This window comes from Geotrypetes seraphini, chromosome 4, assembly GCF_902459505.1.
Source record: "Geotrypetes seraphini chromosome 4, aGeoSer1.1, whole genome shotgun sequence".
Classification (NCBI taxonomy): domain Eukaryota; kingdom Metazoa; phylum Chordata; class Amphibia; order Gymnophiona; family Dermophiidae; genus Geotrypetes; species Geotrypetes seraphini.
The window spans coordinates 137240837-137266035 of NC_047087.1; the positions used below are offsets into that span (position 1 = coordinate 137240837).

At 44.5% G+C, this 25199-nt stretch overlaps 1 protein-coding gene across 2 annotated transcripts in view; it reads left to right on the top strand.

Moving 5' to 3' along the window:
• The window catches only part of ICOSLG (inducible T cell costimulator ligand), a 148427-nt gene that overhangs the window by 122082 nt on the left and 1146 nt on the right, over positions 1–25199 (top strand). The window contains exon 6 of one of the 2 annotated variants that reach the window (XM_033941538.1): positions 93–137. The exons of the other annotated variant lie outside the window; for it this stretch is intronic. Coding sequence (XP_033797429.1) covers positions 93–137 — 45 coding nt within the window. The remainder of the gene's footprint in view (positions 1–92; positions 138–25199) is intronic. 2 annotated transcript variants of the gene reach the window in all.

Below are 25199 nucleotides of genomic sequence, written 5' to 3' on the forward strand. Positions count from 1 at the left end.
AAAATAACATTTTTAGGTCCTACATTGGTAAGTTTCTACCAGTAGGTGCCATTTATAGAATCACAGCCTAAATGTCTTTCTATATGTTACAGGAGTCCAAGGTTCTCAAAAGTGTACACAGCAGGATCAAGAAAATGGTAAGAGACTAGACAGACAAAGAAGGCACCTATTTCATGGAGGAGTAAAAAAAAAAAAGCATATTCTGATATATCTAGCCTTCTTTAATGAGTTAAATAGTTACATCACATGAGGTGAAACTTTTACCCTGCTGAATGGCTAAAATCTAGCTATCTACATAGGGGTGTATTTGCTACAGTAGAAATCATAATTCTGTAACCACAAAGATAATTTATTCAATGCGGGGGGAACTCGGGAAAGATAACTATCCAAAGGCCCCAAATTCCCCATATATTATGTTTTATCATCAGAGAAAACCAATAATGCCTTATTTAGAAATATAAAAACATATGCTTATTTGTAAGATTTCATTTATCCTTCAACTGTTGGAAAGAGAGAAACAAACCCCCACCCACCTCCAAAAGCTGGACAAGCCCATCCCCCCAGTCACGAAAACAAGTCTACCAATACCTGGTAGAAAACAGTCTACCAATACCTGGTAGAAAATCTATATTGCCTACTGTCACTGACGGTCTCAGGGCAATGGGTCCAGGACCGCCGGGACAAGGAATGACTCTTGTGTGCCGCTGCGGGCGACACAAGGAAAAAGAAAATAAGATTTAGCGAAAAGAACCACAAACAAACCAGGTAAGTAAAAATCAAAACCAGGACTGGATTTATTCCTCAGAACAAAATAAACAGGTTGCTTCACTCGTTTGTTCTTATACCAGTCCTCAAATAAGCAAAAATAAACTTTGTCAGGATTCTGGATTAAACAATAAAGTCCCAAAAACATTAGGGTTACTCCAGCCCATCTACACCCTCCCAGCCAATCCTCCACCAAACGGCCATATACAGACACAGACCGTGCAAGTCTGCCCAGTACTGGCCTTAGTTCAATATTTAATATTATTTTCTGATTCTAAATCCTCTGTGTTCATCCCATGCTTCTTTGAACTCAGTCACAGTTTTACTCTCCACCACCTCTCTCGGGAGCGCATTCCAGGCATCCACTACCCTCTCCGTAAAGTAGAATTTCCTAACATTGCCTTTGAATCTACCACCCCTCAACCTCAAATTATGTCCTCTGGTTTTACCATTTTCCTTTCTCTGAAAAAGATTTTGTTCTACGTTAATACCCTTCAAGTATTTGAACGTCTGAATCATATCTCCCCTGTCTCTCCTTTCCTCTAGGGTATACATATTCAGGGCTTCCAGTCTCTCCTCATACGTCTTCTGGTGCAAGCCTCCTATCATTTTCGTCGCCCTCCTCTGGACCGCCTCAAGTCTTCTTACGTCCTTCACCAGATACGGTCTCTAAAATTGAACACAATACTCCAAGTGGGGCCTTACCAATGACCTGTACAGGAGCATCAACACCTTCTTCCTTCTACTGACTATGCCTCTCTTTATACAGCCCAGCATCCTTCTGGCAGCAGCCACTGCCTTATCACACTGTTTTTTCACCTTTAGATCTTCGGACACTATCACCCCAAGGTCCCTCTCCCCGTCCGTGCATATCAGCTTATCTCCTCACAACATATATGGTTCCTTCCTATTATTAATCCCCAAATGCATTACTCTGCATTTCTTTGCATTGAATTTTAGTTACCAGGCATTAGACAATTCCTCTAACTTTTGCAGACCCTTTTTCATATTTTCCACTCCCTCTTCGGTGTCTACTCTGTTACAAATCTTGGTATCATCTGCTAAAAGGCACACTTTTCCTTCTAACCCTTCAGCAATGTCACTCACAAACATATTGAACAGGATTGGCCCCAGCACCGATCCCTGAGGGACTCCACTACTCACCTTTCCTTCCTTCGAGTGACTTCCATTAACCACCACCCTCTGGTGTCTGTCCGACAGCCAATTTCTGACCCAGTTCACCACTTTGGGTCCTAACTTCATCCCTTCAAGTTTGTTCAACAGTCTCCTATGAGGAACTGTATCAAAGGCTTTGCTGAAATCCAAGTAAATTACATCTAGCATATGTCCTCGATCCAGCTCTCTGGTCACCCAATCAAAAAATTCAATCAGGTTCGTTTGGCACGATTTACCTTTTGTAAAGCCATGTTGCCTCGGATCCTGTAACCCATTAGATTCAAGGAAGTACACTATCCTTTCTTTCAGCAAAACTTCCATTATTTTTCCATCAACTGAAGTGAGACCAGACGGGATCCATCCCAGGATACTAAGGGAGCTCAGAGAGGTTCTGGCGAGTCCTATTAAAGACTTGTTCAACAAATCTCTGGAGACGGGAGTGATTCCTGGGGATTGGAGGAGAGCGGATGTGGTCCCTATTCATAAAAGTGGTCACAGGGATGAAGCAGGAAACTACAGGCCGGTGAGCCTCACTTCAGTTGTTGGAAAAATAATGGAAGTGTTGCTGAAAGAAAGGATAGTGTACTTCCTTGAATCTAATCAAAAGGTAAATCGTACCAAACGAACCTGATTGAATTTTTTGATTGGGTGACCAGAGAGCTGGATCGAGGACATATGCTAGATGTAATTTACTTGGATTTCAACAAAGCCTTTGATACAGTTCCTCATAGGAGGCTGTTGAACAAACTTGAAGGGCTGAAGTTAGGATCCAAAGTGGTGAACTGGGTCAGAAACTGGCTGTCGGACAGACGCCAGAGGGTGGTGGTTAATGGAAGTCGCTCGAAGGAAGGAAAGGTGACTAGTGGAGTCCCTCAGGGTTCGGTGCTGGGGCCAATCCTGTTCAATATGTATGTAAGTGACATTGCTGAAGGGTTAGAAGGAAAAGTGTGCCTTTTTGCAGATGATACCAAGATTTGTAACAGAGTAGACACCGAAGAGAGAGTGGAAAATATGAAAAAGGATCTGCAAAAGTTAGAGGAATGGTCTAATGCCTGGCAACTAAAATTCAATGCAAAGAAATGCAGAGTAATGCATTTGGGGATTAATAATAGGAAGGAACCGTATATGCTGGGAGGAGAGAAGCTGATATGCACGGACGGGGAGAGGGACCTTGGGGTGATAGTGTCCGAAGATCTAAAGGCGAAAAAACAGTGTGACAAGGCAGTGGCTGCTGCCAGAAGGGTTCTGGGCTGTATAAATAGAGGCGTAGTCAGTAGAAGAAAGAAGGTGTTGATGCCCCTGTACAGGTCATTGGTGAGGCCCCACTTGGAATATTGTGTTCAGTTTTGGAGACCGTATCTGGCGAAAGACGTAAGAAGACTTGAGGCAGTCCAGAGGAGGGCGACGAAAATGATAGGAGGCTTGCGCCAGAAGACGTATGAGGAGAGACTGGAAGCCCTGAATATGTATACCCTAGAGGAAAGGAGAGACAGGGGAGATATGATTCAGACGTTCAAATACTTAAAGGGTATTAACGTAGAACAAAATCTTTTCCAGAGAAAGGAAAATGGTAAAACCAGAGGACATAATTTGAGGTTGAGGGGTGGTAGATTCAGGGGCAATGTTAGGAAATTATACTTTACGGAGAGGGTGATGGATGCCTGGAATGCGCTCCCAAGAGAGGTGGTGGAGAGTAAAACTGTGACTGAGTTCAAAGAAGCGTGGGATGAACACAGAAGATTTAGAATCAGAAAATAATATTAAAGATTGAACTAGGCCAGTTACTGGGCAGACTTGTACAGTCTGCGTCTATGTATGGCCGTTTGGAGGAGGATGGGCAGGGGAGGGCTTCAATGGCTGGGAGGGTGTAGATGGGCTGGAGTAAGTCTTAACAGAGATTTCGGCAGTTGGAACCCAAGCACAGTACCGGGTAAAGCTTTGGATTCTCGCCCAGAAATAGCTAAGAAGAAAAAAAAAAAAAAAATTTAAATTGAATCAGGTTGGGCAGACTGGATGGACCATTCGGGTCTTTATCTGCCGTCATCTACTATGTTACTATGTTACTAGTGGAGCGAAGGAATTCTGTAGAGGTAATATTTGTGAAGGTGGATGTTTCTGTGTTACATGTCACAGTCTTCCTGAGCCTTCTGTGACCCATTTATTCCTGGGCTGTTTTATTCTTTGAGGTAGAGGTCGTAAGTTGGTATGATTTTGTGGAGTGATGGAAGCTGCTTTAATTGTATTCAATTCCTGTTTAAGTTTGCAGAGCTCCTCCTTAATACTAGCAAGTTGAAGACAGATGGGGAAAGCCTTAAGCCTCCAAATAGTATATCTTGGAATTAAAGCACCACAGTGATTGCATAGAATAAAGGTCATCTTGATTGGTTGTGAAGTGACTTGATTTGAGTAGTCCTGATTATTTGGGTCTCTATATATGAAAAGTTGTCCCTGGGGTTGGTGGGACTTATAAGTCTTACCCTTATTCCTATGAAGGGAAAGGGAAAGAGGAAATATGATTTAACAAAGACAAGGATTTATTTTTTTTGTGCTTTTTTTTTTAAAGTAAGAAACAGGGAGGGAAGAGAAATTGAGCAGATATAATGCTGAAAACCAGTGAAAAGAGCAGAATATGAAATGTTGAGCAACTTATCTTATTGAAGTTCACAGGGCAGCCTTGTTCACAGCACTGTCCCAAAGATAATGCAGTTAACCTTAGAAGTAAAACAGAGCCCCTCCCTTCTCCACCTAATCAGCAGACACAATGGCTAAAAACTAGTAAGTCAGAAATCCAGTCTCTATACCACCTAAAACACAGTATTTTAAACAAAAATGCAGGTTCTATAACAAATCAGTGGCTACCCTCAAACACAGGATTTATAACAGGATTTTCCCTACTTTAGTCATCCTGTGCCACAGGCACCAGGATTTAATTAGGGTTAATAAAGTCTTACCATTATTCCTAGTAGATAAAGACAGGTTGTTCACTCTCTCAAAGGTAGAGAGAATGAGAGGGCACTCTCTAAAGCAGTGGTTCCCAAACCCTGTCCTGGGGGACCCCCAGTCAGTCAGGTTTTCAAGATATCCCTAATGAATATGCATGAGAGAGATTTGCATACCTGTCGCTTCCATTATATGCAAATCTCTCTCATGCATATTCATTAGGGATATCTTGAAAACTCGACTTGCTGGGGGTCCCCCAGGACAGGGTTTGGGAACCTCTGCTCTAAAGTTTAAAGGGGATAGATTCTGTACAAGCATAAGGAAGTTCTTCACTCAGAGAATGGTGGAAAGCTGGAATGCTCTTCCTGAGGCTGTTATAGGAGAAAATGCCTTCAAGGGATTCAAAACAAAGTTAGACAAGTTCCTGCTAAACCTGAATGTACGCAGGTAGGGCTAGTCTTAGGGCACTGGTCTTTGACCTAGGGCCGCATGAGTGGACTGCAGGGCATGATGGACCACTGGTCTGACCCAGCAGCGGCAATTCTTATGTTCTTATCAAATAAATCTAAACTCTCAGCCAGAAAATTAACCCCTTTGGAATTATGCCCCGAAGGTACTACTCTCAGAGGACTATAGTCCATAACAGGGTCAGAAGTGATGTTGAAACCTCCCCCAATAAGAAATTTATATTTAGAATATGGCACTAGCTTCACCACTATATAAGAGTAAAATTGCTGAGTATAGATATTGGGCTCATAAACAATTCTTTGTTATAATTTTGTGCGTGTGGAAAGGCAACCGTTTGTGGATAAAAATTACCACCCCTCTTTGATGACTATTGTAAGAAGAGAATCCTAAGTCCCCCACCCAATCTCTTTTTAACCTCAGATGTTCCTGTGCATTAAGGTGAGTTTCCTGGAGACAAATTATATCTGCTCTCTCTTTCCTACACCAGTATAGTATTTTTCTTTTGATAGAATGGACAAACACCACATTAAGGGTTAAAAATGTGAGTTTAACCATCAGCCCAGAACTTTAAAATAATAGAATAGAAAGTATATCTGTCTATAATATAAAACTGACAGGCCTTCCAGCTAAATCTGCCAGTTTCAGGATCTCTGTGCCATCTTAATATTGTGACTTCCTCTCTCTAATACAACCACTCACTCCAGCGCATCATTACATACCCCTGCTTAGATCATTCATCCACCCACTCACAACTCCCCTGCTGCTCTCCCCCACCTTGAATCTCAACCCAGAAACCCATAATCCTTCTATACATCTTCCCCTCCTCTGCAAATCCCAGTTCCCCCACTCCCCCCAACATAGAAATGAAACAGCAATAGTCACAAAAACATAGAAACTCTGTCAAAGAGTGTCGAATGTGAACCTTTTAATTAGAGCATGTCCAGCCCTGAAAAAGAATAACATATGAACTAGAACTCAGATCTGATGCTGCCGCCTCATGGCCAAACCATCATATCATTAAAAGGATGCAACACACAACTCCAATCAGAAATTCTCTAGTTACATTCACCTTGCCTCACAAATTTGCTTGACTTCTTTGAAGGTGTGAATGAACATGTGGATAAAGGTGACCCGGTTGATATAGTATATTTAGATTTTCAGAAAGCTTTTGATAAAGTTCCTCATGAGAGGCTCCTAAAAAAATTAAAGTGTCATGGGATAGGTGGCAAAGTTCAGTTGTGGCTTAGGAATTGGTTATCGGATAGAAAACAGAGGGTAGGGTTAAATGGCCATTTTTCTCAATGGAGGAGAGTAAATAGTGGAGTGCCAGCAGGGATCTGTACTGGTAACGGTGCTATTTAACTTATTTATAAATGATATGGAAATTGGAACAATGAGTGAGGTGATTAAATTTGCAGATGACACTAAACTGTTCAAAGTTGTTAAAACACATGTGGATTGCGAAAAATTGTAGGCGGACCTTAGGAAATTGGAAGACGGGGCATCCAAATGGCAGATGAAATTTAATGTGGAAAAATGCAAAGTGATGCACATTGGGAAGAATAACCTGAATCACAGTTACCGGATGCCAGGGTCCACCTTGGGGATTATCGCCCAAGAAAAGGATCTGGGTGTCATCGTAGACAATACGATTAAATTTTCCACCCAATGTGCAGCGGCAACCAAAAAAGCAAATAGGATGTTAGGAATTATTAAAAAAGGGATGGTTAACAAGACTAAGAATATTATAATGCCCTTGTATGGTGTGACCTCATCTGGAGTATTATGTTCAATTCTGGTCTCCTTATCTCAAGAAAGATATAGTGGTTCTAGAAAAGGTTCAAAGAAAAGCAACCAAGGTGGTAAAGGGGAAGGAACTCCTCTCGTATGAGGAAAGAATAAAACGGTTAGGGCTCTTCAACTTGGAAAAGATTGGAAAAGAGACGGCTGAGGAGAGAGATGATTGAAGTCTATAAAATCCTGAGTGCAGTGGATCGATTTATCACTCTGTCAAAAATTACAAAGACTAGGGGGTCAAGTTTCAAGTTTATTTTAATCTTGGAATACCGCTTTTATAGTCAAAGCAGTTTCCACTTAATACAAAGTTTTAAAAAGATTAAAAATAAAATAAAGGGAACAAATTCACAATTACCATACAGACACAACACGATACAGTTACAGGGAAATACTTTTAAAAGCAATTGGAGGAAATTTTTTTTCACTCAGAGTATAGTTAAGCTCTGGAACGCGTTGCCAGAGGATGTGGTAAGAGCGGATAGCGTAGCTGGTTTTAAGAAAGGTTTGGACAATTTCCTTGAGGAAAAGTCCATAGTCTGTTATTGAGAAAGACATGGGGGAAACCACTGCTTGCCCTGTATCAGTAGCTTGGAATATTGCTACACCTTGGGTTTTGGCCAGGTACTGGTGACCTGGACGGGGTACCGAGCTTGATGGACCATTGGTCTGACCCAATGATGCTATTATATTCTTATAGGTGTTCTTCACCATCCAGCAGAGTCCAACAGAAGGTGAAAATGATGAGCAACTCGCTGGGGCGGTAATGTCCACCATTCCTCTCAGTACAAACAAACAGTCTACTATCCACAGTCCACTATCATTCATAAAACCTGCAGCCTGCTAGTTGGAAAGACTAGCCCCTACCAAAGCTGGAGGAATACTGCATCCTGAAGCAATATGTGGTGATATATGAGACAAGTTCATAAATGCAGCAAACACTTAGCAACCATTCAGCAAAACTTGGGATTACCATATATACTCAAATTTAAGACAATCCAAATATAAGTCGAGGTACCCTTTTCCCTCCAAAAAGGTTGACTTGAATATAAACTTGGGGAGGGGGTAATATGTGCTCTGCCTGGATCTGCACCCAGCTCCCCTCACTCCCTGCCAGACTCTGCACCCTGTCCTGCCTCCATGCCCTGTACCCTTTCTCCCTATGACCAGCAGTCCTCTACCGAGCCTGCCGTATGACTTGGTAGTCCAGTGGTAGGCTGGGACAGGAGGGATCCCTTCCGACTCTTGTTTAGGCCAACTTTGACAATTTTTATTTTTTTTTACCTCCCTCCCCATTCTATTAATTATTCTCAGCTAAAGATGCTGAAAATCCTTCCATATAAATGCATCGGGTTATTTTATGAGTAGGCTTATATCTCTGGAATCCTTAGTTCAGTCTAACCCATTTTTGAATCTTATGTGTATTTTTATTTTCTCATTCTAAATTTTGTCCAATTTTGTTACAGTTTTGGTGAGTTATGTTGCACCCTCCCTTGCACAGACAGACAGGTAGATAGACAGAAAGACAGATATTCTCATTCTCTTTTGTATACTTCTTTCTAACTTCCATTTGAGTTTAAAAAAATAAAAATTCTGGACTGGAGTCACAATTTAAACAAAGTTTTGATGGGGTAGGACTTACATTATGCCCTGTATCAGGTAGAAGAGACAAAACAAGAGAAAGTTACTAGAACCAGCCTCTTTGAACACATTGATCCACTCTCTAGTAATTTCTTGCATAGACTACTGTAATGCCCTATAAAAAGGCATAACAAAAAAGGAAATTAGACGGCTTCAAATTGTACAAAACACAGCTATTAAGATCATTCATGGCGCAAAGAAATACGATCATGTTTCACCTCTTCTAATCAGTGCACATTGGTTACCAGTCGAACATAGAATTAGTTACAAAATCTTACTTTTAACATTTACAACAAAATTAAACAATCAACCAGAGTTCATTAACAGACTTTTAATTCCTTATAATACTTTAAAATCTCTTTGTTGAGAGGTCACGTGATGCCATGAGCGTGTGAGGACGTCTCCTTGCTCGCTCCGGGGCTGCCCTACTTACTCACTTACACCGCGGGACGATTTCTCCCCCAAACGCTGGTGCGGCGATTTTAGGGGCGCTATTACTGTATGGACAGATATATAACGAGGTCGCAGGACTCCATGCAGGCTAAATCTGCAAGAAAAGATCGCGAATGAGTGCGGCCTGATGAGGCCAAGATGGCGGCGAGCCCTACGGCAGCGGTTTCTCACCTTACAGAAGCCGCGCTGGGCGATATTAAAGAGGCAGTCGCGCAGGTCCTGGGCCCAAAAATGGAATCGCTCTCTGCCCAAATCTCAAATATCGAAACTTTATTGGCTGCTGCAGCGGCCCGCACTACGGAATTGGAACAGCGGGTCTCGAACTTAGAAGATTCTTCTGAAACCCGAAACACAGATTTGAGCACGCTGCAGGCCCAGGTGCGCTTACAAGCGGAAAAACTTGACGACTTAGAGAATCGCTCGCGCCGATCCAACCTGCGCTTGATGGGCATTCCAGAAACGATCGCTGATCGGCTGCTGCTGGACGTCCTGGAACGCTGGCTGTGGGATGAATTGCCTCTTCCACCCTCGGTGGGGCCCCTGCACCTGGAGCGGGCGCATCGTTTGGGCCCTCGTCCTGGACTAGAGACACGCCCGCGGGTGGTAATCCTGAAGCTCCTGAATTTCAGACATAAAGTGGAGCTGTTACAGCAATACCGGGCCAAGCGGGACGAGTTAAAATACAATGGAACCCCGGTCCGTATTAGTCAAGATTTTTCATTGGCCTTGCAGGAACGGAGGAAGCCCTATTACCCTCTCTGTGCTCAGCTATCGAAGCTTAAGCAACGGTTTCAATTCAACTATCCGGCCTTGCTGCGGATCCAGCGTAATGGAGTCTGGAAGTCTTTCCAATCCCCCGAGGCAGCAGCAGACTTCATCAAGCTCCTGGGTAACCCCACTTCTGGGGCGGATTGACTGTTTGGACTTATACACTATTTTGTGGGTATTTTAATTGCAGTTTGCTGTTCTGACCCATATTGTAGCGGGGACTTTGTTCCACTAGCCCCTTGAGGGCCTGTTTACTTGGCTAGTTGGGGCAGTGACCTGTACTTATCCCTCATGGTAGGGATTTCTGGGATTGTTGGGGGGAACTGGGGGGGGTTGGGAATTTTGGGTGGTAGCAGCGGCATTGCTATGGTATTTTGTGATATGTTTTTCATTTTATTTGGGGTTTTCTTCTGTGGCATGGTTTGAATGGTTTGAGTGGAGTATGTTTGTGGGGTCTTGGGGTGAGGCTGGGCGCCCTGGGACACTCTCTATTTGGTGGTCTATTAGCTTTGGCCTTATTGGTGGGGTTCCTTATGGGTGAACGTTCATTGCGTATACTTTCCTGGAATGTGTCTGGCATTACATCGCCAGCTAAACGCTCAAAAATCTTGTCCCAATTGAAACATCATCGTGCTGACATTGCCTGTATCCAGGAGACTAGGCTTACTGATTTAGAACATAAAAAACTTCAATGGGGTTGGGTTGAAGAATTACACTATGCTTCCTCCCCGGGGAGAAGGGCTGGGGTTGCTATCCTTTTCCGGAAGGGCTTATCCTGCACTGTTCGGGTCTTGCGGCGTGATCCGCAGGGCCGTTACATCTTGGTGCGGGTGGTTGGACCTGGAGGGCCTTTTCGGCTGTTAGTAGGTTACGGCCCTAACGGTTATCAACATTCTTTTTTTTCAGAATTTGGTTAATATGTGTTTACAAGATGCTGATTGCCCCCTGGTTCTGGTTGGTGATTTGAACCAAGTGCATGATCCGAGTGTGGACCGTTCTGGGACATCGGGAGTAGCTTCTTTGAGACAAACCAAAGGGGTCCCTTATCTTTGTCGCGCCTTGGGGTTGGTTGACCCCTGGCGCTTGCTTCACCCTACCGAACGGGACTATACCCACCAGTCTAGGGCACATGGGACCTTTTCTAGAATCGATTATACCTTGCTCTCGGAATCCCTGTTTTCCCGTGTTATGGCGGCGACGATAGGTCCCCTGGAAGTGTCGGACCATAATATGATTTGGATTGATGTAGAGCTGGGCGGCCCAGCTGGTCCTGGGGTGGGATGGCGATTTCCCTCTTACTTACATCATGATGCTCACTTCCAAAAGTTTTTGATTGAAAAGTGGGAGGCCTACTGTTCTTTTAATGCACAGCATGTTGACCAGCCTGTGTTATTTTGGGATGCGGCCAAGGCGGTCTTACGCGGGGACATTATTGCTTATGTTTCTACCCGAGCACGCCGCATAGCCTCTTGGATAGTACAACTTGAACAACAATTGGTACAATTGAAACGGGATTTATTGGATACTCCAACAGCGGCCACTCGGGAGGCCTATAACACCGTCTTGGTAGCGTTAAATTCCCTAATACATGAGCGTACGATGAAATTATTGTTTTTTCGTAAATATCGCTTTTACAAATATGGTAACAAGGCCGGGAAGCTTTTGGCGTCTATAACCAAGAGTTGGAAGGGGTCACGTTATATCTCTATGCTACGTGAGAGCTCGGGGAAGATATTGACATCTTCTGTGGATATCTCGGCCAGTTTCCAACGTTACTTTGAGAACTTCTACGCGTCCCCGGGTCCTTACACGGGTCCGGATGTGAGTGATTACCTGGAAGACGCGGGAATGCCTCGTTTGTCGGCGGCCCAGGTATCCTTACTTGACAGACCCTTCCAGCTTCAGGAAGTGTTGCTGGCAATACAGAAATTGAGACCCTGCACCGCGCCGGGACCAGATGGTTATTCTCCTGAGTTTTTTAAGATCTTATCTTTTTCCATAGGGGGCTCTCTTTTGGATTATTATCGGTCCATTCAGACACAGCGCACGTTTCCACGTTATTCTAATGAAGCCCTGATTACTTTGATCCCAAAGCCGTCTAAACCGCCCACTGATATCGAATCATACCGACCTATATCGTTGCTGAATGTTGATATAAAAATTTTTGCTCGTGTTTTGGCCGATAGGTTGGCTCCCTTGTTGCCTTCTGTTATTGTCCCTGAACAGGTGGGTTTTGTCCGGTCTCGTCATTCGGTACTAAATGTTCAACGGGTTCTTCTTGCGTTTTCGCGTGCGCAGCAAGAGAGGTTGCCTGGCCTGTTAGTCGGGCTGGATGCAGCAAAAGCCTTTGATAAGGTTCATTGGCATTACTTGTTCAGGGTATTACAATATATGGGGGTGCCTGACAGTTATTTAGCGTCCCTATAAGCGCTCTATTCCGGATCTACCGCCTCCGTGTTAGTTAATGGTGTGCGCTCTCCCTCTTTTTCTATAGGTAGGGGGACGCGGCAAGATTGCCCGTTGTCCCCTCTTCTTTTTCTTTTATATTTGGATCTTCTGCTGCGCACGCTACAGAAGGATGATGAGATTACGGGATTGCCTGAAGGCTCCTCTCAGCTACGGGTATTGGCCTTTGCTGACGATCTTTTGCTTACTTTGGGAGAACCCCAACGCTCGTTGTTTCGGGCGTTAGAACTTTTAGATGAATTTCATCTTTATTCGGGTTTGGTCCTTAATAAGCAAAAATCTCTAGCACTTCCTACATTCATTGAGGTCCAACGCACTTGGGGTGGAGGGTTTCCTTTGACTTGGGCTCCCTCTTCTTTAGTCTATTTAGGGGTGGTTATTCCACAGGACCTGAAGGGACTTTATGATGCTAACGTTTTGCCCCTACTCCGTCGCACTGCATCCACGTTACATAACTGGCGAACATTACTTTCTGGACGCATAGCTCTTTACAACATGATGATACTCCCACAATGGCTCTACATCTTGCAAATGCTCCCCATTATGTTGACTACACAACACTTATCTCAACACAGGTCTCATCTTTCAGCTTATTTGTGGCAGGGTGAAAGGGCTAGAATATCGCTAGCTAAGCTAATGCTTCCAACCACTCAAGGGGGGCTAGGTTTATTGTGTGTATCTAGGTTTAATTTGGCTTGTCAATTGCGACATATCCATGACTGGTTTTGTAATTCAACCTATTTTTCCTTGCCTGTTGTTGAATGTTTTCATTTGCAGCCGTACCACTTTAGTTATCTCCTTCACTCTCCTCGTTTGCCTGAGTTGACTTTGTTGCAGTGTCATCCCTTCTTGCCTGCTATGCGCACAGCCTGGAGAAAACTGTGCAGATTATTGAAGATCTCCTCCTCTGCTACTCCTTACCTCCCCATTGTGGGTAATGGCACCTACCTTCAGATAACCTTCCCCCAAATTACCCACCTTAACACCTTCCAATTAAACAAATACCATAAATAGATTGCAACCTACCCTCTCTAACTGCATTCCATATGTATTTTTCATACAGTTCTTCACTATCAGTTTAATTTCCATCCTATAAGTTCACATAGAATTTTTCTTTTTTCAACCATCTTTATTTTCTCTTCTTTATTAATTTCCAGGTACTTTAGTTAGATTGTGAGCCTTCGGGACAGTAAGGGAATTTTTTAAGTACCTTCTTACTTCTCATTTATAATCTTAATGTATACTTTCTTCAAACCGCTTAGAACCTAACGGATGTAGCGGTATATAAGAAATAAATTACATTACATTACATTACATTACATTTGCAAGATGTAGAGCCATTGTGGGAGTATCATCATGTTGTAAAGAGCTATGCGTCCAGAAAGTAATGTTCGCCAGTTATGTAACGTGGATGCAGTGCGACGGAGTAGGGGCAAAACGTTAGCATCATAAAGTCCCTTCAGGTCCTGTGGAATAACCACCCCTAAATAGACTAAAGAAGAGGGAGCCCAAGTCAAAGGAAACCCTCCACCCCAAGTGCGTTGGACCTCAATGAATGTAGGAAGTGCTAGAGATTTTTCCTACCTGGGCTGGATTCTCCATCGTTCCAGCGCTGGTCGGGTGCCGGCCTCCAGTATGTGTCCCAGGTGGTGTCGCGCGCTGGTCTTCCTGTCTCCTTTGCTGAACTTCAACGGACGTTTCGCCTCCTACCTACAGACTGGTTGGCCTATCGTCAATTGCAACATTACTTGCGGACTTTAACCCCGGTGGTGGTGTCGGTGGACATACAAGACCAGTTACAGGAGGCCTTGTCCCTCACGGCTCAGGAACCCGTCCCTTTGAAATATTACCACAAGTTTTTACAAGAACGTGCTGGTGCACTGGATTTTGTTGTGCTGGCTCGGAAGTGGTCGGATGACCTTCAGTTACCCATATCCGAGGACATGCTGCTTAAAGGTATCCGTTTGGGGACAACTGCCACTATGTCCTCTGTTGAAAGGGAGCGAAATTACAAATTCCTGTTGCGTGCCTTTTATACGCCTAAGAGAGCCCATGTGATGGGAATCAGTCTGGGACATTGCTGTGGTAAATGCGCGCACCCAATGGCTTCCTTTGGACATATGTTCTGGACTTGTCCGCTTGTGTCTTCTTTTTGGATCCAGTTGGTGTCCTCTGTGGCGCAGATATGGCATTGCTCCTGGAGACTACATCCAAGTTTTTCTTTTTACCCTACAAATTCGTTTTCATCCGCCTAGACCGGGCTGTGCAGCTTTTCTTCGGAAAACCATACTGCTGGGCCGCAAATGTATCCTGTTACAGTGGCTTTCCTCTCAGCCTCCTACCATTTCTCAATGGAGAGTTTTAATGTTGCATCAAATGTTGCTGGAACGCAGAGATATTGTGGACTTGTCCTCTAAAGCAGGACGCTTGTTCTGTCAATGTTGGCAGTTATTTAGTCTTACCTTCACTCCTTATGTTCAGAAGAAAATTTGGGATTCGTAATATGTTCCTTTTGGTTTTTGTTTATTACAATTTTCATTTTCTTTGGTTGCCGCTACTGCTGCCCGGGGAGGGTGGGGGGTGGGTGGTTGGGGATGGGGAGATTGGCTGTGGTTTATGCCTGTAAAATTGTTTCTGGAACTGCTGTTTCTTGTTACTTGTGCTGTTTAATAAAAATGATTTAAACATAAAATCTCTTTGTTCAATGTCTCAAAATCTTCTCGTCATACCTTCTTTAAAATTAATCAATATGTTGCGCTCCAATAATTTTGCTGTCACTGCCCCTACTCTCTGGAATTCGCTGCCAAACCATTTGCACACTGAATCCGAAATAAAACAATTTAAAGCAAAATTTAAAATATTCTTGTTCCAGGATGCCTTTGGACAACAACTGTCCTCTTAAGGACAAAAAATTAAAATTATTACTTTTTACCCTAACCTATTGTGTTTTCCCTTTTTTGTTTCACTTCTCTTTTACGTTTGTAGTTCTTCCCCTTTTTTCCTATTGTTTGAAGTTGGTCTATATGTCTTAGTGTTTTATTAAGACACCTAGATTTTATCTAGTATCCCCAGTTTTAATATGTTTTTATGTAAAATTTATATTGTACACTGCTTAGAAACCTGATTAAACGGTTTAAAAAATCTTTTAAGAAACTTGAAATAATGTCTCATCTAGCAACCAAGAAGATTAAAAAAAAAAAAAAAAGTGGGGCACTTTAAGTCCAGGATTCACATAAATTTATTCCACCATGAGAAAATCTCAGATACAAAAGGGTATCGCATCAAGCTCGTGACATGGCCATGTTTCGGCTGGTGCACCTTTGTCAGAAAGAGCGATACCTTGTTTGTCAAAATATGTGAAGGAAAGCAATGAAAAGAAAGCACTCAATAAAGCATATGCCATGCAGAAGCAGTGAAAGGGAAACCTCTTCAGGTGAAGGTGCACCAGCTGAAATATGGCTATCGAAAGCTTGATGCGATACACCTTTTGTATCTGCGATTTTCTCATGGTGGAATGAATTTGTGTGAATTCTGGACTTAAGTGTCCCACTTTTTTATCTTCTATATCAGGAAGGCACACATTCTTAATTTCCAGAGCCCTTGCGAATCTGTGCAGAAAGGTACAGGTTAAAAGCACCAGTGTATAGTGCATTAGAGAATTACATGGGGGAAAAAATCTGTCCCCGTCACTGCCCTGTCACCGGACCACCGTCCACTTCACTGCCTTGTCCCCTTCACCGCCCCATCCCATCCCCGCAGCATCCACCCTTCCCTCTTGCCACCTCACTGCCCTTCGGCACCCTTCGTGCGGCCCGTGCATCTCCCTCCCTCCCCCTTACCTTCTTGCCGCGTTTTAAGGTTTCAGACTTGTTAAAAGCCGCTGGAGTGTTCATGCAGTTGTGTGCGTGTGTGGGCGGAAGCTTCTCCTCTGACACCCAAAATTTTTTTTTTTTTTCACGAAAATTGTCTAACTATACGTCCAGCCATCTGATCATCCAAGCTGCTAAATCATCCATCTTTATACCACATTTTCATCCAAATATTCGTCCAAGTCAAAAATGCCTAGAATAAGCCCTGTTGGATGTGGGAGGGGTCAGCAAATTGATGGACCGGACACCCAGACATGGCACCTGAATAGTGGGGTACCTTACAGGGCACTGCTGTGAACTTCACAAAAAGGGTGCCCCATAAACATCTCGCTACAGCTCCCTTATAGGTTATTATGAGCCCCCCCAAACATCCCCAAAATGTACTATACCCACCTGTCTACAACCCCAATAGCCCTTATGGCTGCAGGAGCCACTTATATGGCAGTACAAAAGGATTTGGGGTTTTTTTTTGGGGGGGAGTACACATGTTTCACCATGAATGCAGTGATTACAGTGGCTTATGGACCTGGGTCCTCTTCTCCAAGGGTCCCTAACCTAAGATGACTTAAGCTGCCTCTGTGCAGCTCTACTAGGCTTTCCTATGACAGGCTGCCAGGTGCTGATGTTCTGGAGGCAGATATTTAAAGTTGTGATTATGATTTTTATGGGGGTGGGGAGGTCGGTGATCACTGGAGTAGTATGTGGGGGTCTGTACTATGTGTTTGCAGTGCTTATCTGGTCACTTTATATAGGTTTTTGTGACTTAGACCATGTTTTAAATGGCATAAGTCACAACGTCCAAGTTCCGTCTAGGCTGTGTTGTAAAACCTTAGATTATACATTCAGTACGACTAAGTCTAGCACAGCCCACGGCCCGCCCAAATCCCACCCTTGACACTCCTCCTGAAACGCCCCGTTTAGCTCTGGTTGTTCAGCGGCACTGGGAATGCCTAGGTCGTTTTTAAACATGTCCAAAACCCATTTTGATTATCAGCACTTGGACGTCTTTCGTTTATGATCGTCCAAGTGCCGACTTAGGCTGGTTTTTGGATGTTTTTCTCTTTCGATTATGAGCCCCTAAGGCTACTCTAGCAGTTTTACTCAGCCATTCAATTTTTTATAGAAGGACCCTTGAAAATAAACCGGCAACATACTCATTTGGTAGCAAACTACAGGCAAAATCATTATTTTGATGGTTTGGACTCTTCCCCCACCAAGAAAGATGTAATGGGTTCCAATGCTCACACATTTCTTTGACTTCAGCAATAAAGATTTTTTCATTTACTGTCATTGTGTCTTCCAAAGTTCTTTGAATCATGATACCCAAATATTTTATACCCTCTTCCTTCCAAAGGAATGGGAATGGATCAAATAAGCCTTTTACACAATGCACGTTTAATTGAAGAACCTCTGATTTGCTCCAATTTATTTTGTACACTTCTCCCTTCGTATTCGCTGTGATAGGGGATTAACAGAACCGAAAATACAAAAAACCACGAATAATTTTTTCATATGCTATTTGCTGTTTTTTATTAAAAACCATCGTGAATGTGGTGAAACTGCGAATAACATGGAGGGAGACCTGGCCTGTTCCTGAAGGAGAGTCAAAACACGGTGAAGAAAGTGCTGGGAATCAACGATTTTTCTCTGTAAACGCTTGGAATCAGTGATTTCTCTATGCAAGCTGATATAATTTGAGGGGAGGAAAGCTAAAAATCGTGAATAATTGAAACTGCGAATATGGAGGGAGAAGTGTAACCAGAAAATTTGTCAAATTGATCAATCAATTCCAGTAAATGCAGGATGGTAGATTCATAATTCTTCAAATGAAGCAAAATATCATCTGCATAGGCCGAAACCTTATAATCCTGACCTGTATATGGAATTCCCTGTATCTCCTTTGCCTGCTGAATGGCCAGCAACAAGGATTCCAAAACAATATAAAAAAGCAAAGGATATAAGGGACATCCTTGTCTAACTCTCCTCTCCAGACAAAAACATTCTGAAAATGTATTATCCTCTATAATAAAACCCTAAGCACGCATGCACGCTTAGGAGGTTGTGATCCCTACTGCCGTCATGTCTGCCTCCATGCCAAATTCGATTGAAGGCGTGTGGGACGGCTTGCAACACGTGGGGCAGCTTGAGCGGTGGTGGTGGTTTTGACTCCTGCGCTGCCGCTGCTGGGACGCCTCTTTTCACCCCTGGACCAGCAAACACAGTAGCCATGGGGCATTTGCTAGGTCGGTCCGCTTCAATAATGCGAGGTAGGCCGGCCTAGCAAAAGCCCCAAGGCTGCCCGGGCTAGCGGATGCTGGACAGGGGGAGCAGGGAAAGGAGAAGGCCTACTGCTAGACATGGGGAGCAGGCAAGAGGTGCTGCTGGACAGGGGGGACATAAAAGGAATGGAGAAAGGGGTGCTGCTGGACAGGGGGGGAGGTAATAGGAAGGGAGAAGGCCTACTGCTGGACAAGGGGGAGCAGGAAAGAGCTGCTGCTGGACAGGGGGGAGATAAAAGGAAGGGAGAAGGGGTGCTTCTGGACAGGTGGAGGAGGGAAGGGCTGCTGCTAGACAGGGGGGGAAGTAAAAGGAAGGGAGACGGCCTACTGCTGGACAAGGGGGAGGAAACAGGAAGTGAGAACGCCTACTGCTGGACAGAGGGAGCAGGGCAGAGGTGCTGCTGGACAGGGGAGCAGGGAAGGGTTGCTGCTGGACATGGTGGAGGTAAAAGGAAGGGAGAAGGACAACTGCTGGACAGGGGGAGCAGGCAAGGGGTGGTGGTGGACAGCCAAGGAAAGAGAGAGACAGAAAGAAAGACAGACAGAAAGCGGCCAAGGAGAGAGAAAGAAAGAAAGACAGACACACACATCTATTCTAATACCCGTTAATGTAATGGGCTTAAAGACTAGTTAATATATAATCTAGCAGAAGGGGAACTATACAAGGTTTGAATCATTTGTTTAAATCCAGATCCTATACCAAACCAATCCATTGCTTGATACATGAAAGTCCATTCTACACGATTAAAGGCCTTCTCTGCATCCAAAGAAACAGAGAAGGCCGGATCATGTATTGTTTTTGCTAAATTTAGCATATGTAATGCCAGTCTGGTGTTGTTTGATGAATGTATCAATTTCAGAACTAATGACTGCTTAAATGGTGTCACCAATGGGAATCTGGCTAATGTTTGATATATTAAATACAGGAAAGAATCCAAGATGGCGGATTTAAGGTTTGGCTAAGTGCTTCGGTTCAGCCGGCTTGCCAATACTGCTCATTACTTTATTAAAATTACCTGCACTAATGCTGAAGCGGAGAGGGCGCAGTGCCGCCAGAGCCTCACGGTGCTCAGGTCCGGCCGCTTTCGGCAGCATGGACGAGCTTCTGTGTCGAATGCAAGACATCGCTGTAGTGTCGGGTCGCCCGCTGGAGACACACCAGGGCGAGGCGGAAGTGATCTCCTTGGGCCCGGAAACCACCTTGAGCCCCAGTGCTGGAGTGCCTCTCCCTCCTCCCCAGAATGCCAGCTCCCCGTGGGTGGAGGAACCATCGGGAGTTGATGTGGGACTCTTCCCTGAGGATAGTGGCAACGTGCAGGGGAGCCTGGAGTTGGACTCTCTGCAATTACAGACTGTCCCGTTGGAACCTGGGGGCTTACCAATGCCACGTTTTTTATGTGAGCAGGAGACCAGCAGCCACAAAGGTACCCCACTTGGAGAGGATACTGCTTCTTCCAAAAAATTCTTCTTTACATTGAAGAAACCCCAAGAGGTAACCCTTGAGGCTATTTAGGATCTAGTGGCGGGTTTGGCTAAATCTATTAACCCTCAGCTCTCTCAAAGCACAAAATTAACACTCAAGAAAAAGAAATTAAGAATATTAAAGTCGACTTACAAGATTTAAATAATTCAACTTTGAATTCTACCCAAGAAGCGAAAGTTTCTAAACAAATTACAGAAACACTTGTGAGAGATAACATTAATCTAAGGAGAAAATTGGAATCTTTAGAAAATTTTTCTCATAATAACAATCTTAGACTTATTAATTTTCCTAGAATTGCGGCAGTAACTCCTAGAGATATGTTGAAACGCTATATGATGGAGGTATTGGAAATTTTTGAGGAATTGTTGCCGCCAATTACCCAAGTGTATTATTTACCAATAAAAAGGGAAGAAAAGTTAAAGGAAGAAGATGATCAACGAGTACTTAACATTTGTACAAAGATCACGTGATGCACTGAGCCAAGGCAGAAGCAGGCTGCCTGAGCTCCCGTGCCCCGAGTCCTGAAGCGCCCTGTTACTAGCCTTTGAAGGTGAGCCGGGAGGCAGCGCTTGCTGTGCACAATATATGGACAGATTTCTGTCCTCTCCTGCATCGCCGATGTCCACCCGCACTCAAAAAAAGGCTCGGGACCGCCTGCAGCACAGCGCTGACAAAATGGCGCCGGTCACCTCCACAGCCGCGATTCAGCAAATAGCGCAGGAGGCGCTGATGGCCCTTACTCAAGCAGTAACAGTGGCAATGCAGCCCAGCATAGAAAAACTTTCTGAACAGCTCCAAAAGCTTGAAAATCTACTTATGGAGAATACTAGCCGCACCACAGCGCTGGAGACTCGGATTTCCAGCGTCGAGGATACACAGCAGGCACATGACACCACGTTACAGGAACTGCAGGCTCTGACTCAAAAACAAGCAGAAAGACTGGATGATCTTGAAAATAGATCCAGTAGATCTAACTTAACGTTTTTTGGGGATTTCGGAAACAGTACCCGGTCCTAAGCTCCTGCAGGTGCTGGAGGCCTGGCTGACCAGTTCCTTTCTCTTGAAGGAGGGCCTGGGGCCTATTCGACAGGAGAGAGCACACCGGCTAGGCCGAGCACATGCAAGAGAGGCGAGGCCTTGCATGGTAATAGCCAAACTTTTAAACTATAACCATAAAGTGGAAATCTTGTGCAAATATAAACAACTTCGGGAGACTTTAGCATTTGAGGAGTCTGAGGTGCGCATTTTCCAGGACTACTCTGTGGCCCTAACGGAGCGCAGGAAACAATTCTACCCACTTTGCTCCTCTTTGGCTGAAAAAAAAATACGCTTTCTCTTTTTATATCCAGCCACTTTGAAAATTTACCATCAGGGACGCTGGCAGGTATTTGAGGCCGCGGCTGAGGCGGCCCTTTATTTGAACACTCAGGTGTTGCCCCAGTCGGACCTTACATGAAAGAGCACATGGTGTGCTTCCTTGTTTGTCACATGCTCCTTTGTGCCTGTGGCATTGTGGATGCACCGGGATCTCCTGGTTTGGGGGAAGCCTGGATCTCAGATAATATGGCTGTTACTTGCTATTCTGGTTTAAGTTTGTTTACAATTTTGTGTTTTTTCCTGTTCTAGTTCAGAAATTGATATACTGTATATTTGAGCTCATCCTAACGTTCATTTGCTCTGCAGACTGCTCTTATGACTATTGTATTTACTGTATGGGAACTCGGGGCCCGGAGTGGCATTGTTTTGTTATATTTCACACCTTTGGGACTGCCTAGGGTGAACCTGAGGCTGTGACCACAACCATGAAATTGGGGAGAAGGTTGGGAAGGGAGGGGGAGAGGTTGGGGTTCCAGGGGGGGGAGTCCTTGGCCTACGTGGTTGCTGCTGGTATTCTTTCGATTATTGGGAAGGGTGGGATCAGACCCTGCTGCGAGACTCCTGCACCTGACATTTACCATGGTACTGGTGCTGCTCGGGCAGGTCCTGAGCGTCATGTGGCTGCCCTGGGTATGGCTGGGAACCCGGGGTGGATTTTTTCCGCACTTAGCTTTTTATATGTTTATACTAGCCCCTTTTATACCTGCTGGCTAACACTTTGAGAATAGTATCCTGGAATGTTTCGGGCATTACCTCTCCCATAAAACGAACAAAAATTTTAACACAGCTCAAACGACATAAGGTCGACATAGCCTGTCTGCAAGAAACCCGACTTACAGACTTGGAACATCAGAAATTGAGGAGGTCCTGGGTAGCCGCAGTGCATGCAGCATCTTCAACTCATAAGCGGGCAGGGGTGGCGATACTGATTAGTAAGACATTGCCTTACACTGCGAAAGTAGTAGCCTCGGACCCACAGGGCCGCTACCTCTTGCTGCAGTTGTCAGTAGGCACATATTCCTTTTACTTGATGAATGTATATGCACCTAATACCTATGACCATTCCTTCTTTGAGGGTCTAACTACCATGCTTCTTGGGCGGGTTACTGATCCGGTATACATTGCAGGGGATTTCAATCAGGTGTTTGACCTGACTTGTGATCGTTCTCAGCCGGGACCTGGTGCGAGTATATCTCATACCAGAGGCCTGCCCTATCTTTGCGCCACTTTAGATCTGGTGGACCCGTGGAGAATTCTCCATACCACTGAACGGGATTACACACACCGCTCCAGAGCACATAACACACAATCTAGGATAGATTACATCCTTACCACGCGCAGAGCATTTCTAAATGTGGATGCAGCGGTAATAGGCCCAGGTGCAGGGTCACCGTTATGTTTTGGGATTGAGGGATAGTACGGGCAAATTTCAACACACTACTGAACACATTGCACAAATTTTTCAGTCCCACTTCGGGAAGATATATGGGCGCCGGGACTCGGGAGCTGAACCCCTTATTAAGGACTATTTCACGGATTCCGGTTTACAGCCGCTCTCTGACTCGGATGTTAGGTTTCTTAATGCACCCATCACCCCTAAAGAACTACATAAAGCTATCCACAATCAATAAAATTTTTCTGCTCCAGGGCCGGATGGCTTTACGGCAGAATTTTATAAACTGCTCTCAGGGCAGCTTAGTCCTTTTTTAAGGGACTATTACTCCCAGGTGATCCAGGATGAACATTTCCCTGGAGAAGCGAATGAGGCTTTAATCACGTTGATATTGAAGCCTGGCAAAGACAGTTCTGCTCCCGAGTCCTATCGCCCAATTTCTTTGCTGAATGTAGACATCAAAATTCTGTCCAAAATCTTAGCTGATAGATTAGCGACCCTTCTCCCCGATGTGATTGCATCCACACGTCGGCTTTGTACAGGGTAGACAAGCAGTACACAACGTACGTAAAGCATTGATAGCCTTAGCGCACACGCAATTCCATCACACTCCTATGCTTCTACTCAGTTTGGATGCGGCACAGGCCCTTTTTAATATGGTGCTCTTTCCCAAATGGTTATATCGCTTTCAGGTTTTACCTCTGTTGCTGTCCCATGCCCATAACATTTGTTTAACGAAAGAGCTACAGCGTTTTCTATGGGGTGGTAAGCGACCACGTATGCCCTTGCTACGGATGTGTCTGCCCAGGGATAGGGGGGGCTCTGGTTTATTAAATGTACGTTGGTATGCTATGGCTTGTCAGATGAGACATATTAATGATTGGTTTAGAGGAACATCTGATTTTTCTGCTACACCACTGGAGTTATCTTTGCTGGCTCCGTTCCATGTGAGCTATTTTCTACATGTGGCGGATCCGAGGATGCGTCCTTTGGTGTCTCACTACCCCATTTTTACGCCGGCCAGAAGGACATGGAGATGGGTCTGTAAAACAGCCAAATTGTCTTCTAGGGTGTCTTTATATTTGTCTATACAGGGCAATGGAGCTTTCCAGCCGGGCATGCAAAATGCCACCTTTCTTAGGTGGCAAGCACAAGGTCTACAATATCTTTTTCACCTGTTTTCGGAGGAGGGGAGCCTGGTCACATTTGCCGAGCTGTAATGGACTTCTAACCTGCAGGCTAATGATCTCTTCGCCTATTACCAGATACGTCACTATGTTCAGTCCCTCCCAGTGGCTGCCCTTACTGAAGTCTGCAGGGAGGCGCTTTCGGAACTCTTCAGCCTTTCAGCCCAACAGAGGATTCCTCTACGATTTCATATTGTGGGGATCCGGGATTGCCAACCAAGTACGAATCTGGATATATTAGCGACAGCGTGGGCTGAGGACTTGCATTGCCAGTTGACTGCTCAACTGTTACAACGGGTCCTGAAGAACATTCAGAAGGTATCACCCAATATTACTCACTGGGAAATGCAATTGAAAATTGTTCTTAGACTTTACATTCCACCGGAACGTGCAGCCTGGATGGGGATTAATGCGTCACATTCTTGCCCGAAATGCAATCAGGCTCACGCATCTTTGAGTCACATGTTTTGGGCCTGCCCCGCAATCCAACAGTTTTGGAGACATCTTGGCCTATATACCACATCGCTTTGGGGACGGCGATGGCTTCCGCAACCAAGGGCGTTATTTGGATTTTATAATATAGCCTCGCCCAAACCCAGGGGAATGTCAGCATTTATCTCCAGAGCCCTTTTGATGGGAAAAAAAGCCATCCTCACCAACTGGCTCTCCTGTGATCCCCCGTCATATGCACAATGGAGATCCCTAATGATAGTGCACGCAACACTGGAGAGACGCATGGTGGGAGACTTGACTCTTGGCCCGGGTCGCAAATTTTGTCAGGTGTGGGAGCACTTCTGGCAGGACCTCACACCGCGTGCTCGCAGTAGACTTTTTGAATCTTTAAGATTTTATTCCCACTCTCAGCTGTTGGACTGGCCATGGATTCTTGGGGAGGGGAGGGGAGGGGAACTGATTATATTGTTGAAAATGTTATTTCCTGAATGGTACTACTGTTTGTATTTGCTTCTTACTGCTGGAATAATAAAAATCATTTAAACATATTTCTATAATTTTGGAATTTTCAGACAGCGAACTTGCAAAGCCGGCAACACTTCTTCTTACAGTGGCTTTGACACCAGACAAGAATTGGTTATTAAGACTTTTCTTTAAGAATAAACAGAAAGACTTTCTAGGGCAGGG